The following is a 17,869-nucleotide window of genomic DNA, read 5'->3' on the forward strand; positions in this document are numbered from 1 at the left end:
AAAGACAGACTTGTAGTTTATTTTGTATTTTTTTTTAAATAAATACACTTTACATTAAAGAAAAAGACCTTTGATTTGTAATTTCCACATTGGGGAGAAAGGGAAGGAAAAAAGGACTTTCAAAAAACTGAATCACAAAGAGAAAGAGAGGGAGTGAATTTATACCCCTAAAGTTCTCTCAACTCCACAAAAACAAGGTCTACACAACTGCCTGGCCATCAAGGTAGGAGTTAGGCGTTTTCCCTGTAGCAGGCCATGCCTTCCACTCCAGCGCTCTGGCACAAAGGAAAACAAATTAACTTGACAGCGATGAGGCAACAAAACAGGTTAAAAAATCATATATTATATTTATAATAAAATATTCTTAATCCTTATCAATTTAAGAAACCACGATTTTCCTCTTCATTTAAATACGTATGTAAAAATGCCTCTATATTGTTCTTTAGACATCATTTTCTTCCAAAGAAAATGAAGTGCAGGATAGGAGACTGGTGGATATAAGTTCAGACCCTCGGTTATAAATGCCTGTTGCTTTTTTTTTTCTTTTTAAAGTTTTATAAAAAACTATTTCTTGTTCTTTAAGTAAAGAACATTATACAAAGAAAATATATTGTGAAATACCCAGAGACATGTTTGTTTTTCCCTTGAGGAAAGCTATGTCCGTCCTAGGAGGAGGGGACGCAAACTAGGGCCTAGTCCCTGTAGTCTTTTTTTTGTGGTTGTTATTGTTTTTTAGAAGGACCCTCAGAGTCAGGGAGAGTCTAAACCAGTCCTCTGAATGCAGGGCATACAGTTCCTTAACGGACAGCCCTGGGAGACAGCAAAGGCAGGTGTTCTGAATTCATTCACTCAGTTTCTCTCGCCTGCCAAGATTCTCTTCCAAGTGGGGATGGCACATCACCCATTCAGAGATATGATGATGTCATCTTCCAAATCAGAGCTGTCCGAGCTGTCTGCTGAAAGGTAGAGAAGGGAGAGAGAATTATGTGCTAGGATTGTAGGAGACCCTGCATTCAACACACTTATGCCTGAGCAGGGTTAATTACCACTTTCCAGAAAGTAGAAAACACATCAATTAACTCCTTGGAGCTTAGCTCCAGAGAATAGGCCTGTTGGTGGCAACAATGGACACCCTTGGGACCTCTGGTCCTCTTGCCTTTCAAAAGACCTGAACCTGGAGGCCATGCTTCCTGCCCGGGACACCCCAGAGGGATCAAGTGTCCTCAAGCCTTCACCTGGGGCACTGGGCTGCAAAGGGACAGGACTGAGAGGAGCAAAGAGGTCTCAGCTCCAGGCCTATTGTCTCCTTATGGCAGGATCATTGGCCCTAACCCCAAGGAAGCACTAAAGAGAGGCTCACCAGCTATAGTGAGTTCTAGGCCAGCCTGTCTTTAAAACAAAATGTTAACAGGGGAATGGAAGTAGGAGACAGGAAGAATGATATCAACAGTTCAAAGTAGCAAATACAAAGGATAAACAATACCATACCTAACATACCACACAAGACCATATCAATGAAATTACATTATAGATCAGACTAATAAGATTTTTTTTCCTTTTTTTAGCTGTTCTTGCCATAGGAAGCAGGTGATGATTGGATGGTGGGCATGTCCATTCTTCCCTATAGTAACCTCTTTCACATAAATCCTATACTTTCATGATGGATACCTTAAATGTACACACTAGTTTTTTTAGCAGAGGAGGTTTGGTTTTGGTTTTTCAAGACAGCGTTTGTCTATGCAGCCCTGGCTGTCCCAGAACTTGCTTTGTAGACCAGGTTGCCCTAGAACCCACAGAGATCTGTCTGCCTCTGATTCACAAGTGCTGGGATTAAAGGCATGCACCACCACCATCTGGCACTAAAATTTATTTTTAAAAACAGGCTGAATCCCTTTCTCTAAGCCTCAGGAGCCTACAAAGACAAGATGATCCTATGACTCAATCCTTGGAATGCAGATACAGAAGAGCCAACCATCCACCAACAAGAAGGCCACAAGGAGCATGGAGACCAAGGGCTCTACCTTAATGTGCAGACAAGGAATGAACTTATTAACACTTCTAGAATGATCCATTGAGGAATGAAACTAAATGATAGGAAAAGAGCCCCTCAACGCCAGGTGTGAGGGACATAATCTATAATCCCACATTCTGGAGAGGTCAGCCTGGCTGCAGTGAGACCATGTTCCAACCCTTCCCTCCACCAAAGGATCCTCAAAAATACATCATGCCTATCTGATAAAAGTTAAAATGAGTAAATAACTCTTAAGGCCTAGTGTTTGTTCAAGAAGCTAGGAAAAGGGGCCACTAAAATGTCTCAGCAGGAAGGTCCCTGCCACCAATCTATCAACTTGAGTTCTACCCAGGAGCCCAATGGTGGAGAGAACCAGATCCACAAATTGTCCTCCTCTAACCACACACTCTGGAAAGCATGCTCTCTCCCTAAACATAATCTGAACTTTTTTTAAAGATGTATATATGGATGTTTTGCCTGTATGTATACCTGTGCAACACATGGGTCTAGTGCCCGAGTAGGTTAATAGGGCATCAGATCTCCTGGTTCTGGAATAACAGATGGTTGTGAGCTGTCATACAGGTGCTAGCAATCAAACCAGGTCCTGCAAGAGCAAGTGCTCTTAACCACTGAACCATCTCTGCCAGCCCCTTAAGTTTTTTTTAATAAAAAAGCTGTAGAGATATTTTCATGAGGTTCCCAGGAACGTGGGCAAGCCCTGAAACACCTGGACTCTGGCATGTCTGTGTGGAAAGGGGTGCCCACAAACACCTCGCCAAGGTACCCAAAAGAATTCTAGGGCAAGGTGAGGAAGGAAAAGTGCATGTTCCCAAATCTTCACTCTCTGCAAGGTCCCTTATGAAAAACAGTGAAACGAAAACAGCAGCACTGACACAAGAACGTCCTTCAAATAAAAAAGAGATGGCCTTGGAGGAGAGAAGACAAAATCGGTGTTCCGCATGATCCAAATGGATACAAACATGGCCCAGCATGGCAAGGATTTGGAAAACACAATGGAGTGGTCACAGAATGAGAAGTTGAGACTTGAACCTGAACAGACCATACCCCAGCAGCTTCTCGGGAGGTAAAAACTCTAGAAGGAAGGCAGTGTCTACTCCCCAGAGCCACACACAGCACCTGTCTCTACCAGACTCCTGCAGACACTGAATCTCCTCCAGGGCTTGCATTATAGGCATGCCAACAATGCCAGGCCCACTTCCCTGAGAACCTCCCTAGGAAGCTTCAATCCCTCTACCTCACTGCAAAAAAAAAAAAAAAACAAAAAGAAGAAGCCAACATTTAACTCCGCATCACATCTAAGGACTGCTCCCCGAGGATCACAGCAGCCAACGGTCAGGTGACAGGACGCCTTTTATCTACCTGCTTTCGCCTTTTCTCAGCCCCAGATGTTGCAGTGACCCAATCAGCAGCCTCTGGTCAGGAGCTCCCATTCTGAATGCTGTACGCGGCAAAGGCAATCTTTCCAGTGTTTTGACCTGTTGTTGCCTTACAACATCCAGGCTTGGGAGCAAGGGGTCTCCAGAAGCAAAGACACAAAGACCCTGATGACAACATGCCTCTCTCTCATGGACTAGGGTTCTCTATCTGGAGCTGTATCCCTGCAGAACCCAGGGCCTATGCAAAGTCACATGGCAGCCCACAGAGAGTGTGGGTCTCTATGGCTTTCACTATACCCTAAAAAGACTCCATAAGTTCAGGAAGAGTTCCTCCAGGCAATCAGAATAAAGCTTGTAACAATAATACTTATGAGGAGTTTAGCACAGTCAGTCTGCTCCACAGACAGCCACTACGAATAGCACTATCCTCGATGGACAACCCTGAAAACAATACAGGACAGCCTTCAGGTGCCACCTCTGTCTCTCAACCCCGAGTCCAAGCAGAAAAAGCCACACTTTGTCATGTATATGTCAATATTTACACCTAGGTTATAGTGACAATATTATTATAACGTACAGAATTAAAACTTTCCAGATTGCTTTGAGAGAAGAAATTTTCAGAATGGCAAAAGGAGGGTATACTGTTACCAAATTCAAATTGAGAGAGTTTATATTCAAATTAAGAATGGAAAACCTGAAGCTGGGTGTGGAGGCACAGCCTGTAAAGCTAGCAAAAGGATTGGGAACTTGGGGCCAATCTTAGCCACACAGTACCACTATGTTAGGTGACGAGGACAAACTGGGGATCTGGGATGACCAGGCATCCTTGGCTGAACCAGTACCTGGGGTCACAGTGTAGAAGCTGAGGGCAGTGTGCATTAGTAACTACGTCACTGCTGCCCAGGACGCCCCCCCCCCCAACCGCTTCCAGAGAAACACTTAAACTTTAACTGTCCCTGTCAGAATTAAGACCCAATATAGAACTTAAAATGTGTTTTTCATAACCAAAATGTATCATCTCAATACAAGCAAGCAAGGACTAAGCTAAGGTATCTAGAAGTGGGGATGTGCACAGTTCTATCAAAACAGCAAAGTCCAAGCCCTAGAAAAAGTCAGAGCATGGAACAGGCTCCTTGCCGCAAGTAACACTTAAACCCGTCTATCACCATGTGGGTGTCCCTGCTGCTCTGTCAAGACTCCTTCCATTTTTCTTTGCATTTAATGGGTAGAGGTTTAGAAACATCACAGAATAAAAAAGCTCAGATATCTTCGCTCCTCTGGTGATTAAATGCACATTAGCACATCTATGTGTCATTTACTGTTGTAAAGCATGAGCAGAAGCTGGAAGTGTCATCTGGATTGTTGGGACACGGTCACTGGTAGCGGCTCTCTGCTTTCATTCACTGCCCCCATCATGGATTAAGTACACAGCCCTGTGAATGAAGGCAGTTGTCAGGGTTAGAGCAGGGGGTGGGAAGGTTTCTCTATTTTATCTGTGATCGGAAGAAGTTTTATTTTCACTACCTGGGTTATATTCCTCCCTTTCTATGGAGATATTGTACTGGTTAAAAACAGGGATTCAGTTCTTTAGAATATGCAATCTAGCCACCTCTTGACATAAAGCAGGCCCTGGAGGAACAGGCCTGAGTAAAAATGGAACACTAGTAATAACAGTACTGTAGCCCTTCTTAGTAAGCCCCTCCTTCAAGACCAGTTTTTGATTAATCTGTCTGGAAATGTTTTTAAATCTTGTGTTTTGCTAAAGTATTTTTTATTTAAAAACAAAAAACAAAAGAAATGACCCTTTCTTACATGTGGACTGACCCCGCCTCCTGCATCATTAACTGAAGTGAAGGGAGGAATATATTGATATTTTGCTAAAATGTCTCTGGATCCTTCTTACCTGGCTCTCAGGTCTTGGTCGGGAGCTAACCCACAGAATCACCTTTAAATATGATAAACAGCAGATAACCCCACCAAGAACTTCCTCATATAACTCTTAAGAGCACTTGCTGAAAGTCTCTGCTAAGGCAATCAGCTGTCTGCCTTCAGTACCACCAGCACATGAGAGAGATCTATCCCAAAGAAAATGGACTCCCATCAGCGGTGAAAGCACCGCACACGTGACAGGGGTATCTTATTTGTATGCTTTAAAATCTGCCACCCACCTCTTCTACCAGGAAACATGATCATAAACATAAGGTCCTCTGAGGAAGAAGCTTGACATTTGCTTGGCCTGGGCCATCACAACACTTCTGTCAGCAGAGTAAGTGATGTGTGTGTTCTTGCTGCTCAGCAGTAACAGCATATGGCTGCAGAGCATTTGAAAATGAGAGCTAATTTTTATTTTAATTAAATGTGAACATCCCTCTGTGATTAGTGCCTGTCATTATTAGACACAATACCTATCACGCCTGTGAGAATGGTGGGTATGTTCGCTAAAGGAGACAGGGATCACTCCTCACTCAGGCAGGGCAGCAATACAAAGAACCAGGACCACAGCTGGCAGAGTCTGCCCACAGTGGCCCTCTCAGCAAGGCTGAGATATGTCAGAGTGCAGTGGTGGCGTCTGTCCAGTCATAAAGCTCTGGTTGGCGTATTTGGGATCATTAGCAATGGCAGAAGACAGTTTCAGAGATCCACTAGCGGGAAATCACCACACAAGCTAGAGCTTGTTCTTCAAACTTTGAACAAGAAGTGGGGAGGAATGAAGGAAACAGATGCACTTGTACCTCAGCCTTTAGGGGGACTAGGCCAAAAGAAGACTGGAAAGGACTCCCACAAAAGGCCCTCAGTTTGTATGCAACAGGCGCAAAGGCACAGCAGCTGGGGAGGAACTGCTTCTCACTGATTCCAGCCTGAGCCTCTACTGACAGCTATGCTTTGGCCTTCCTAAGGCCAATCAATCCTTTAAAGAAGGAATTCAAAAGCTATAAGCTCATATCTATTTTGTAAATAAGTTTTATTAGAACACAGTCATAAACATACGTTTGGCCTGTGACTGCTTTCTCATTATTACAGCAGAGCAGAGTTTCTGTTATAGAGACCATAAGACCCAGGAAGCGAAAAAAGCACTAAGTTTGCTCTGACAGAAAAACTTTACATGCCTTTGGTTAAAAGGAAAGAGGTGGGAGCCAGCTGGAATGGTGTACAACGTCTAACAGGAGAACAGGGGTTACTGACGCCATACTGCTGCTCCTCAAGGGACCAGACTGCTGAATCAGCAGAACCCAAGCACAGCTATCTTCTGGCCTGGGTTGATACAAGAAGAGGGTCCTGGCCCGCTCATCCCAAACTCTGCCCTATACTTACTGTCGCCCAGGATCAGTTCCACTTCCTCATCTGCATCAGAGTCTTCATCTTCCCCCTCGTCTCCCTCCTCTAGAAGGTTTGCTAACTCCTCATCCGAGGGAGAGAAGTCGTTGTCTCCATCCTCTCCTGCATTCTCATTGTTGTCATCCTCCTCCAGTTCTGCCTCCAGCAACTGGTCAGTGTCAAGTTCATCTAAATCATCGGTGTCGTCATCATCTTCATCATCATCCTCTTCCTCCTGCTCTTCCTCTTCCTGGTGAGAGAGCATGAAGTCCATAAGGACAATCACAAAGGCTTAAACCCTTATGGGCCATGTGGTGATTCCTATCCTGGAGAATATGGGGTGTACAGAGGAATAAACTGTTATCCATAACGACTGGGACAGGCACACATGTTCAAGACATTTGAAAGCCCCCTCAGCAAGGATTACAGGTCCCTCCACAAGGGAATACTGGTCATACAGCCCTTATGCAAAGAAATAGAAAACCTGTCTAAAACTACCAATAACCTTCAAAGACCAGAGGGATTCTTCTGCCTCCTCCATCAACCAAAGTGAGGACACTTAACTCAGACACTGGAACAAAAGGTTTGCACGGAAATCTGAAGTCCCATGTTCTAGTAAACAAAGAACACAGCTGCTGAAGTGCCAGCTCCTAAAGCCCCGCGCTCATGTATTCCATCCTACATAACGGGCAGATCCCTTGTAGAGCTATTAAGCACTCAATGTGAACGTTTCAACAAGTGAGGCACACAAGACAGAGTATACAAATAACTACGCTTTCCTGTTACAAAGCAATAAATCAATCAATAAATAATGTGACAGAAAAACAGTGAAATATTTCCTCTAAGTATCCCGGACTAAATATACTGCTGCTCACATAAAAAATAAGCACACTGCTGACAAGGCCCTGGATTAAAAAAAAAACAAAAAACCAAAACCCACAGCTACGATATAAGCCAGACTTGTCAACAACTTGCTTCTAGACCTGATCATTTGGAACAACCATTAAAGACTTTTTAACACACATAGGTGTGTGTGTGTGTGTGTGTGTGTGTGTGTGTGTGTGTGTGTGTGTTTTGCTGTCAGTACAGGTGGGCACACATGTGGAGGTCAGAAAATAACTTCCAGTGTTGATCCCTCTCTTCCATCTTGTTTTTAAGTCAGGATCTCTTGTTCTTCAGCCACAGTATCTAGCATGGTCTCCAAGTTTCTGGGGATTCTCCTGTCTCACCTCGCCGTCACTCTAGAAGTTTTTGGTATTACAACTGCTTGCTACCATAACCAACTTTGTTTTGTATGGGTTATGGGGGTTCAAGCTCAGGTTCATACTTATGTGGCAAGCACATTACTCACTCAGCCATTTCCCAACCCATAGAGACTCGCTGATAAGCTGCTGGATGGTGTGTGTGTGTGTGTGTGTGCGCGCGCGCGTGTGTGAGACACATGCTGTGTCACAGGTCGGTATGCCCAGCTTACCAGTCTAAATTTTAAATTTGAAACCTGGATCATGGAACAAAGGCTCACAGACCTATTCAAATGTTACAGCGGAATCTAAGGAAGCAACATTTAGAGCAATCACTGGGAGTCAACGCCCTCAGAAAGCCCTTCTCTTGTCTATGTAAATAAGGTCTCCACTGGATCTAATGTAAAGTGTTGGCCATTGTTGTTCTAAGTCTTCACTGAGGATTTAAGACACTTTAGAGGAACTGAGGACGAGGCCATTTTAAAGGCTACTAATAAGTTTTAGAACAAAATGAAGTAAACTTTTCTCTCTGAATTCATCTCAAGTCAATTTCATGATGATCTAAAGTCCCAATGCTTCCTGACAGATCAAAGGCAAAAACTCCCTCCTTTGGCCTCTGACCCTAAATGTGACTTTGGCAAGCTTCCTGCTGTGGGCCTGACTCCACCTTGAAAGCCTGTCCCCAGACCTGTTTTTCACAGCCCCACTTCAGACACCTTCACACTTCCTCCACTGTTGCTCACTTCTTATGCAGAGACTGAGCTCCCCACACCTAACAATTTCTCATTAGTACTCAAGTTCCACGTGCCTTCTGCCTGTCTACTGCTAAAGAGGTAATAAAGCTGTCTCTGCCCTGACACTCAGCTGCCACTACACCACTTGCTTGCTTAATCTTCACCTCACACAGGGACAACTGGCTTCTGCCGGTACCACTCCACAGCGTACAGTGTCTCTGGAATGAGGCTGCCTCCACTAAGCTCAAACTCTATTAACATGAAGATCAACTGTGGGGTGGTTTTTAAGTGGTATTTTATTTGTTTTTGGTTTTTTGAGACAAGGTCTCATTATGTAGCCCTGGCAGTCCTGGAACTTACTATGTAAACTAGCCTGACCTTAAATTCACAAAGATCTGCCTGCCTCTGCCTTTCCAATGCTGGAATTAAAGTTCTGCACCACCATACCTGGCAAATTTAAGTGTATATCTGTTTATTTCCTTTGTTTAATGTATGAGTCATGTATCTAAGCTGTTGGTAAGTGCTTAATGTACATACAATGTTCAATGAGTGAGTTTGTTGTTCTTTTTATAAGCACAGAACACTGTGCAGAGTATCAAAACCTAAACAGTCACCATCAAGCTCCTCTGTAGTAAATGTCACCAGTTAATGCTGGCATTTAAATTTGCAGTAAATGTCACTAGCCAAATGTTAGCTTCCAAACTGTATTATTAGCCTGATCCTTGTTTTTTGTTCCCCTAATCATATTTTTTTATTATTTCTGCCTGCATATATCATCTCACACATAAAGAAATTAAAAACTCACATAGTTTTACAACCAAACTCTGGCTGCTTCTAACAGCCTTCGTCCGTCTTCTCTCAGTTACAGGTCAAAATCTGAAATTTACTTAAAATTCTCTCGCTTCCTTGGCTCGACTTCTAGTTAACTTATTTCTCAAAAACTGGGGTCTCCAACACCTCCCCCTCCCCACGTACTGCCCTCGACTGCTGCACCATCCCGCTACCCACTGGGCTCCAGTATGTATGGTCTATTCCCTTTCATAAGCTAAACATCCCAAAGGCTCTGCGACACATCCTATAAATCAGAACTGCAAAAACCAGCAATGGCCATTTACTGCAAATCTATCAAATGCCAACTTTTCTGAATCTCAATTTCTTATTAAATGAAGTGCTCAGATTAAATCAGGTCTACGTGACATGTGTGACCATCAGAATCATCTGAGAAATAATTTTGCAAAACACACACTGCCCAACCTCCAGCAAGGATGCAGAATGGTAAGTCAGTTTTTCTGCTGTTTTTTGAGGCAGGTCTCACTATGTAGCCCTAGCCCTGGCTGAGCTGGAAATTACTATAGTTCAATGAACGCGAGAGATCCAACTGAGTGCTGGGACTAAAGGCATGTACCGCCACATCCGGGAAGGAGATTTTTACTAGACGAAGTTTACACAAGTAGAATTGTGATGTGAACCCCTAATTAAGAACCATGTAAAGATGCCAGCTAAAGGACTCACAGCTCTCAAGCTCCACTTTTCTGCCCACCTCACTTTCCCAAGGACAGAATCATGGAAGGGAGTCCAGGCTATCCCATTAGCCATCTGTGCTATATACCAAACTGCCTGGTTCTTCAGGATTCGTGCAAAATTTTCACATGTGTACTTATTTAGTGTGTAGCATTTGTTCATAGATAATTCAAAATTTCTTCCTGAATATCTGTTTTTCAAGAGAAATGGCTGTTAGCCTTTATTTCCTTCTAAAATAAATCAGAAAACCAAATTTCTGGCCATCCTTTAAGAGCAGTTAATCTAAAAACAAGGATAGTGTTAAAGACGTAATGAATTCAGATGCAGTCCTACTGTCCGACACTTAATGTGTCATATCTACGTACCTCACACTTCTACTTCTTTAGCACCTAGAAGACGACAGGTTTCTTCAGGGTCAAATACATGGTCTTTCCTTACAAGCAGAATTTAACTCAAGTACATTTTTTTTCTTTTTAAGGAAAGAAAAAAAAAAGACCCTTTCAGGAGTAACTAGTTCACCTCTGGCCAGGGGTACAGATGGTGGGAACTAACCATCCGCTGCTGGGCAGTGGAGAACACACAGGAAGCACAGCAGACAGTGTTTCCCAGAGTCAAACAGTGGAAAAAAGAAAATATATTCCCTTGTTCAGAGTGCTCTTTATAAATTTAAGGTTAACAGTAGTTAACTCAACTACTGACTTTTCAAAATCTAGGAATAATGAGCAATTATTAATCTTTGGCTTCATAATTTTCCTAAAAAGCCAACAACAAAGTTGACTAAATTTTTTAAAAACACAGACATCAAGCTTTGAATGAATGGTACTAACTCTCACAGGCTTGCTGCTATCAGAATAGCTTCCTCAGTACCAACCATGCAAGGTGAAATCTTCTGTACATTTCATTCATCAACATTATGTACAAATTCATCTCTTCTGTTAAATATCCACACTTATTTAAGTCTAAGGGTAAAGGGCAACTTATTTTATTCACATATTACTTGTATATACGAGTCTGTGGGAATCTGTTCTCTCCTGCCACATGGTTTTGGGGATTGACTACAGGTCATCATTCATCTCCCAATAACTACCATCTTATATAATAGGTACTTTATGGCAGACTATTTTAGTAAATGGCAACTGACCACTCATTACCCTGAGCTTGTTTTGCTAAGGTGAAAAGGCAAATTCAAAGGTGTTGGTCACAGGTGCTTGCATTCCTAAGCCACATGACACACCCAAACCATCTGAGAAGACCAAAGAGCAGGTAGCAAGACCAGGACAAAATTTTGAATAGCAAATAATTCATATGAAAATGAAAAGTCTAGTTTTAAAAATCAGGTGAAGCATATAAACCAATGTGTGCATTTAAAAAATTCAAGGATGCATAAAAAAAGGAAGTGAGGAGAGATCCAATAGGAACAGTAAATGTATCAGACTATCACAAGAGTCTAGAAATAATGTCAACCAACACAATAATATTGCACTTAGGACACTATCTCATCCCAAACATCTCTACATTAAAGCATTCATTCAGTAATGGATGTCTTTCAAACTTGGAATCCAGCAAGTGGTGGATAACCAGAGTGTGGGAGTCGTGTGAAATGAAATTAGCCTAGATCCTGAGAAATCTGAAAGTAGTACTAACTTACCCATGACACACACCTATGCATCGACAACAAAGTCCCTCCATGCTAGAAAGCTTTTGCACTAGGTACCAGAGGTACTTGCTAAGGTCCACCTAACTACTGGACACTCTAACTACTGGCATCTCTGCAGAGACAGCCTCTATTTTCCTTCAGAATCAGAAACTCAGAAGCCCTATGCTCATCCCAGTATCTTTCTCAAATATTCACAAGTTAAGCAGAATCACAGAAAGAGAATTAGTCTTTTTTGTAACATAGACTGCCTGGAGAGTGGGGAGAGGAATGCAGTACCTTAGGTTAAGGTGCTACTTCATGATGGTCCCTTGCTTCCAAAGCCCGCAACCTATCCTTAGTGCCTTTACCTCTCTCACTAACCCCTATACTCATGAATGAAGACAACACAATGAACAGCCCTTTACGTCCCACAGGGTCTTGAGCAACCCTAGCTGCCTTTCAAGCTCCACCTTAAAAGACAAACACCAGAGGGCTGGAGAGAGTGGTTCAATGGCTAAGAGCACTAGCTACTCTTCCAAGGGTCCTGAGTTCAATTCCCAGCAACCACAGGTGGCTCACAATCATCTATAATGAGATCTGGCACCCTCTTCTGGCATGTAGGCTTACATGCAGACAGAAAACTGTATACATAATAAATCTAAAAAAAAAAAAAAAAGGACAAAACACCAGGCCTTACATCAGTGATGATCCCCAGAGAAGACTACTTACTACCACAACCTTAAACTTCAAAAATATGGAACGTAGGGATAATGGTGTTAGATGAGAAATTTAAAATACACCTCAAGTTGGCATATATCCCAACCAAAAAGTCTGAGACAAATCGGGCAGTGATGGCACATTCCTTTAACCCTAGTACTCAGGAGGCAGAGACAGGTGGATCTCTGGGAGTCCGAGGTCAGCCTGGTCTACAAGAACTAGCTCCAGGACAACTGGGCTACTCACAGAAACCCTGTCTCAAAGAAAGCCTGAGATAGACCTAATAGATAGTTTTAATGACTAAACCCATAGGGGAGTAAGAAAGTCTATGCATACTACACTATGTACAGAGAAATGCTTTACTCAGCAAGAATAAAATATTTATAATTCATTCACTCAACTGCTTTTGGAGGCAGGGTCTCAATATACAACCAAGCCAGTCTCAAACACAATTGTCCTGCCACAACCTCCCAAGTGCCAGAATTACAAGTATGAACCATCATTCCCTGCACTAAATCTCATCTTATTTCATGACAGGCAGCATGAAAAGTGTCTAAAGCAACAAACTGAAGCAGGAATAGAAGAATGGCACCATTAAGAAACTTGCATTGCCAGATGGTGGTGGTGCACACCTTTAATTCCAACACTCAGGAAGCAGAGAGAAGTAGATCTCTGTGAGTTCAAGGCCTCCTGGTCTACAGAGCAAAGTCCATGACAGCTAGAGCTGTTACATAGAGAAACCCTGTCTTAAAAAAAAAAAAAAAAAAAAAAAGAAAAAGGAAACTTGCACTAAGCCAGCAAGATAGCTCAGTAATTGAAGACACTGTCCATACAAGCCTAAAGACCTGAGTTCAATCCCCAGAACCTAGATAAAGGTGGAAGGAAAGAACCATTCCACAAAATTGTTCTCTGACCTCCATATACACCCATATATACCATACCGGTCTCTCTCTCAATACACACATATTAATAATAAATGATTTTTATAAGCTAAGAAAAACTTTTCAAGTCAGGCGGTGGTAGTGATCGCCTTTAATCCCAGCACTCGGGAAGCAGAGGCAGGCGGATCTCTGTGAGTTCGAGGCCAGCCTGGTCTACAAGAGCTAGTTCCAGGACAGGAACCAAAAAGCTATGGAGAAACCCTGTCTCGAAAATACAAAAAAAAAAAAAAAAAACCCAAAAAAAACTTTTCAAGAAACTGAACATAGTAGGTTCTTCTCATCCTGTGTCTTATCTCATCCAGGGTACTGGAAAGTCCCAAAGGACCAAAACTAAAAGATATTAACTCAAGATCTGGAAAAATGTCATTTTACTGGCTCTCATCTGTAGACAAGAGAGGAAGTCAAACACTAGTCCTTCAACTCGGAGGCAAATACTGTAAAAGATAGGACCAAGGAGGTGGACTAAAGGGTACTCTTGTGAAAAGAAGGCTGTGAACCCAGCAATCAGGAAAATCTGTTGATGCTCTCAAGTTTGAGATGCTCTTCAGAACAGAAATCCATACAAACATACAACATAAATCCCCCACCTCAAGAGAAAGGTAAAGGTAAGACTGTGGGGTATAATACGACCTACTTGTGTTGTATTTATGTTTAAATTTCTCCAAATCATCAAAATGATCTTTACGTAATCACTCCACCCACTCTCACTATTACCGTCTCCAGCAGGAGTGCCACCTGATCACACGGGCACTGAGCTAGGAGAGGTGCTTGTCTCTTGTATTGCCCTACTTACCGAAGGGGTAGGGTGCACGAAGAGGTCAGAGGACAACTTAAAAAAATTGGTTTTCAGCCGGGCAGTGGTGGCGCACGCCTTTAATCCCAGCACTCGGGAGGCAGAGGCAGGTGGATCTCTGTGAGTTCGAGGCCAGCCTGGTCTACAAGAGCTAGTGCCAGGACAAGCTCCAAAGCTACAGAGAAACCCTGTCTCGAAAAAACTAAAAAAAAAAAATTGGTTTTCTTCTACCACATGAATCCAGGAAATTGAATTCAGATCATCAGACTTGGCAACAAGCAGTTTTAACCAATAAGTCATCTCACTGGCCCTATGGAAGCTGCTTACTGCTTACTGTGAAGCCCAAAATGGACACTATAACAAGCATGGAAGTAAAATCAGAGTCCCCTAGGCTGTACCTTGTAAATGGAACACAGTCATTAGATACGAGGTTATGTTGTTGTTGTTGTTGTTGTTGTTGTTCTGGTTTAAGACTGGTGCTTTGGAGACATGATCTCACCAGGTACCTCAGGTTGGCCTTGAACTCAATCCTTCTGCTTGAGTATTGAGATACCAGGCAGACAATACCACCCTTTGCTTGTTTAAAAACCCTGTACTAATGACAGAGTAGCTTCCTATGCCCTTTTTGTTTTAAAAGTCTTCAGTAAAGATGAGTATTTTAATTCATCCATTCAAATTAAAAAATGTTTTATAATAACAAAATTTCGTTCTCTGTAAGTTTCAGACACATTAACAGATGTTCCAAATATGGCAACATGTAGAAGATTTATCTTAAAATCCCCTCCAACAAAAAATCCCCTCCAACAAAAAACAAGAGCATGTACTCCTCAAAGCTTCAACAGAAATTTCGAAGATCACTGACCTGGTCCTCCTCTTCATCCTCATCCTCAGCCAGTCGCTGCCTGCCCACTTCATAAAGCCTGCAGACCGTGTCCATGTTCAGGGCATCCATACTGCCTTGATTCTGGAACGGAAAAACCGTTCCAAAATAAGCAATGAATCAGAGAGCCACTATCCATACCTCAGCTGACAGGTGCCCTTTCCCTTGACCTTGAAATATCAAAGCTTCAATATCTACAATTATTTGGAGGACTCTGAAAATGGTATACCTAGGACAAGAGATGGGATGGGAAAGCTTAGGCAGTGGTAGCTGTGAGCCACTACCCTAAAATAGGTTTATTTTACTCTGTGAGACACAAAGATTCCTCTAAGAAAGGAAGGACAGTTTGAGTCCAGAAGCTAGGAATTTATAAAGGTTTTTTTCACTGTTTCTCTTAGATGGTACATATATCTCCCAAGTCCTATTAATTGAGTACATTATCGGTAATATACCATCAAGAATATTACTTTCCTTAGTATGCATCTGAGGTCAAATAAGATATTTGAATATAACTTGGAAATTATCTTAAATACCAGAACAATAGAAGAGTCTCTGTGAGCCTCCCTTACCTCAATAACAGCAAGATAGCAATCTTTGGTGTCCGTACACAGGTCAAATATATTCCGTTTCACATCAATAGTTGCTGAAAAATAGAATGAGACTGACACTTAAGTTACTGCTATGGCCTAAAAAAACTTTTTGTTCCCAGGAATTAATTAAAGGCTAAGATTTAGGACTAGGTAGATGGCTCAGTGGACAGCATCCTTGCAGAGGACCCAAATTCAAACCTCAGCAAACATGTTAGATGGTTCACAACCACCCATAACTAACTCCAGGGGATCTGATGACTCTGGCCACTATGAGCACCTGCACTCACATGCACATACCTGCACATAGACAGACAGACATACACATACACACACACACACACACACACACACACACACACAAATAAATATTTAAAGGTCAATATTCACAGATATTTCTATGATTTTGTACTTGTCAATAAGAAGCCATACTGGAAAACGAATGATCTTAAGGAAAGATACCAAGACTGGAAGGAAACAATGATCAAATGTCTGCCCTTTCAAGCTCACCTATAGGCTTATAATCAGTTGCATTAAATGTTCGGAAGGATGACCCAAAAGGACTTTTCATCCTCTCTTCCAGTAAGTCATCTTCATCATCTGCCTGCAACATTGCTGATTGAGGGGAGGGAGAATAAACAAACATTAAGAATCAGAGACACTACTGAACCACAAGTGCAAAAAATTACAAAGATCAACCAAGAATTTAGTGAGTATAATTGCAAAGAAACTTATTCTCCATCTACTTAATTCTTCTCCAGCTATCCTCATTCCATATCTAACCCACTGCCGCAAACAATACTCTCAATCCCTCAGTAAGTATTGAGGCTGAAGTTTTATAATATCCCAAGAAAACAAATATAATGGTTTTTAATTTAACATTATGAAAATTTCTGCATTTTTTGTTGTTGTAGTTTTTCAAGACAGAGTTTCTCTGCGAAGTCCTGGCTGTCCTGAAACTTACTTTGTAGACCAGGTTGGCCTGGAACTCAGAAATCTGCCTGCCTCTACCTCCTGAGTGCTGGGATTAAAGATGTGGGCCACCATGCAGGGCTCACATATTCTTTCTATACAAATTTATTATCTTCAAAATTAGTTGTCTTTTATCCTAATCAACGAATTTTTTATCTTCTCTTTTGTTACCATTTGTTCTATTTCTTTTAACTTTTAATTTTCAATTGATTTTCAAAAGTGAAAAGTATTTCTAAAATTACACCAAATTATGTGAGAGTATACAATATGAGAAAGAGGATGAAGTAAAAGGTTTATTACCTCCATACATCACTGTCCCAGTGTGGTTAAACACCACACGACATTGATCCAGAGCAGGAACAGTGTGTAAAAGATGGAAAGTTCGAAGGTCCCACTAGGAGGAGTCTGGTTAAGAGAAACTATTTTATACAAAATTTGAGAGATCTTGTATTACTAGAATACGACTGAACCATGCTTAGCAAGCACTCTGCCAACTAAGCTGCATCCTAGTCCAAAGGCTCTTCTCTAACGTGATGCATTCTCTGAAGTATTACTTCTTCCAATTAAATGTGAAGTAATGAGACTTCAATGTCAACACATATTTCTGACTGATATTCCTGCAGATAATCCCATATACATAAACAAATAATTCCATATACATAAACTACATGAACTCCCTTCCTCCCAAAAGTAACAGTTCATTCACCCCTTCTAGCAACTGATTTCTACAAAGCAAAAGTAAAGTAGCCCAAAATAGTTCTGTCTAACAAATCAGGTGACAAATGGAAAGATATACAATCTCTTGTAAGGATACAATCTCTGTATTGATGATGACCTCCAGTCCATTTGGATGGAAAACACCACTGATATTCATGTTGAACTTGTCAAACTTGTGGATGGCCTGTGCAGAGCGGACATCCCAGAGGACGCCATCATTTAAGACAAGATCATCTGTAGGATTAAAGGTGGCACAATTCCTCTTGTAGTTGTTGGCAAGATCTGGGTTAAACAGAGTCAACAGCTTGTTGCCAGTCTGAATATCATAAATCTTTAGAGAAGAAGGGGCGGGAAGAGAAAAATCAGACCAATCTACGCATGACAGGTTTAAAGAGAGACTGTGAAGC

General features: G+C 41.9%; 1 protein-coding gene across 2 annotated transcripts in view; it reads right to left on the reverse strand.

The window, feature by feature from the left end:
- Dcaf1 (DDB1 and CUL4 associated factor 1) overlaps positions 1-17,869 on the reverse strand; it is a 63,285-nt gene continuing 45,416 nt past the window's right edge. The window contains exons 18-24 of one of the 2 annotated variants that reach the window (XM_041676729.1): positions 17,560-17,793; positions 17,046-17,139; positions 16,284-16,388; positions 15,756-15,829; positions 15,169-15,270; positions 6,721-6,973; positions 1-953 (exon numbers count right to left, since the gene is read on the reverse strand). In XM_041676729.1, coding sequence (XP_041532663.1) covers positions 898-953; positions 6,721-6,973; positions 15,169-15,270; positions 15,756-15,829; positions 16,284-16,388; positions 17,046-17,139; positions 17,560-17,793 — 918 coding nt within the window. In that variant the 3' untranslated portion in view covers positions 1-897. Of the gene's footprint in view, positions 957-6,720; positions 6,974-15,168; positions 15,271-15,755; positions 15,830-16,283; positions 16,389-17,045; positions 17,140-17,559; positions 17,794-17,869 lie in introns of both variants that reach the window. The other variant, XM_041676727.1, reaches the window with a different exon arrangement.

The sequence above is a fragment of the Microtus oregoni genome, unplaced genomic scaffold (genome assembly GCF_018167655.1).
Source record: "Microtus oregoni isolate MIOR12 unplaced genomic scaffold, Mior012 000028F_ref0000031, whole genome shotgun sequence".
Taxonomy (NCBI): Eukaryota; Metazoa; Chordata; class Mammalia; order Rodentia; family Cricetidae; genus Microtus; species Microtus oregoni.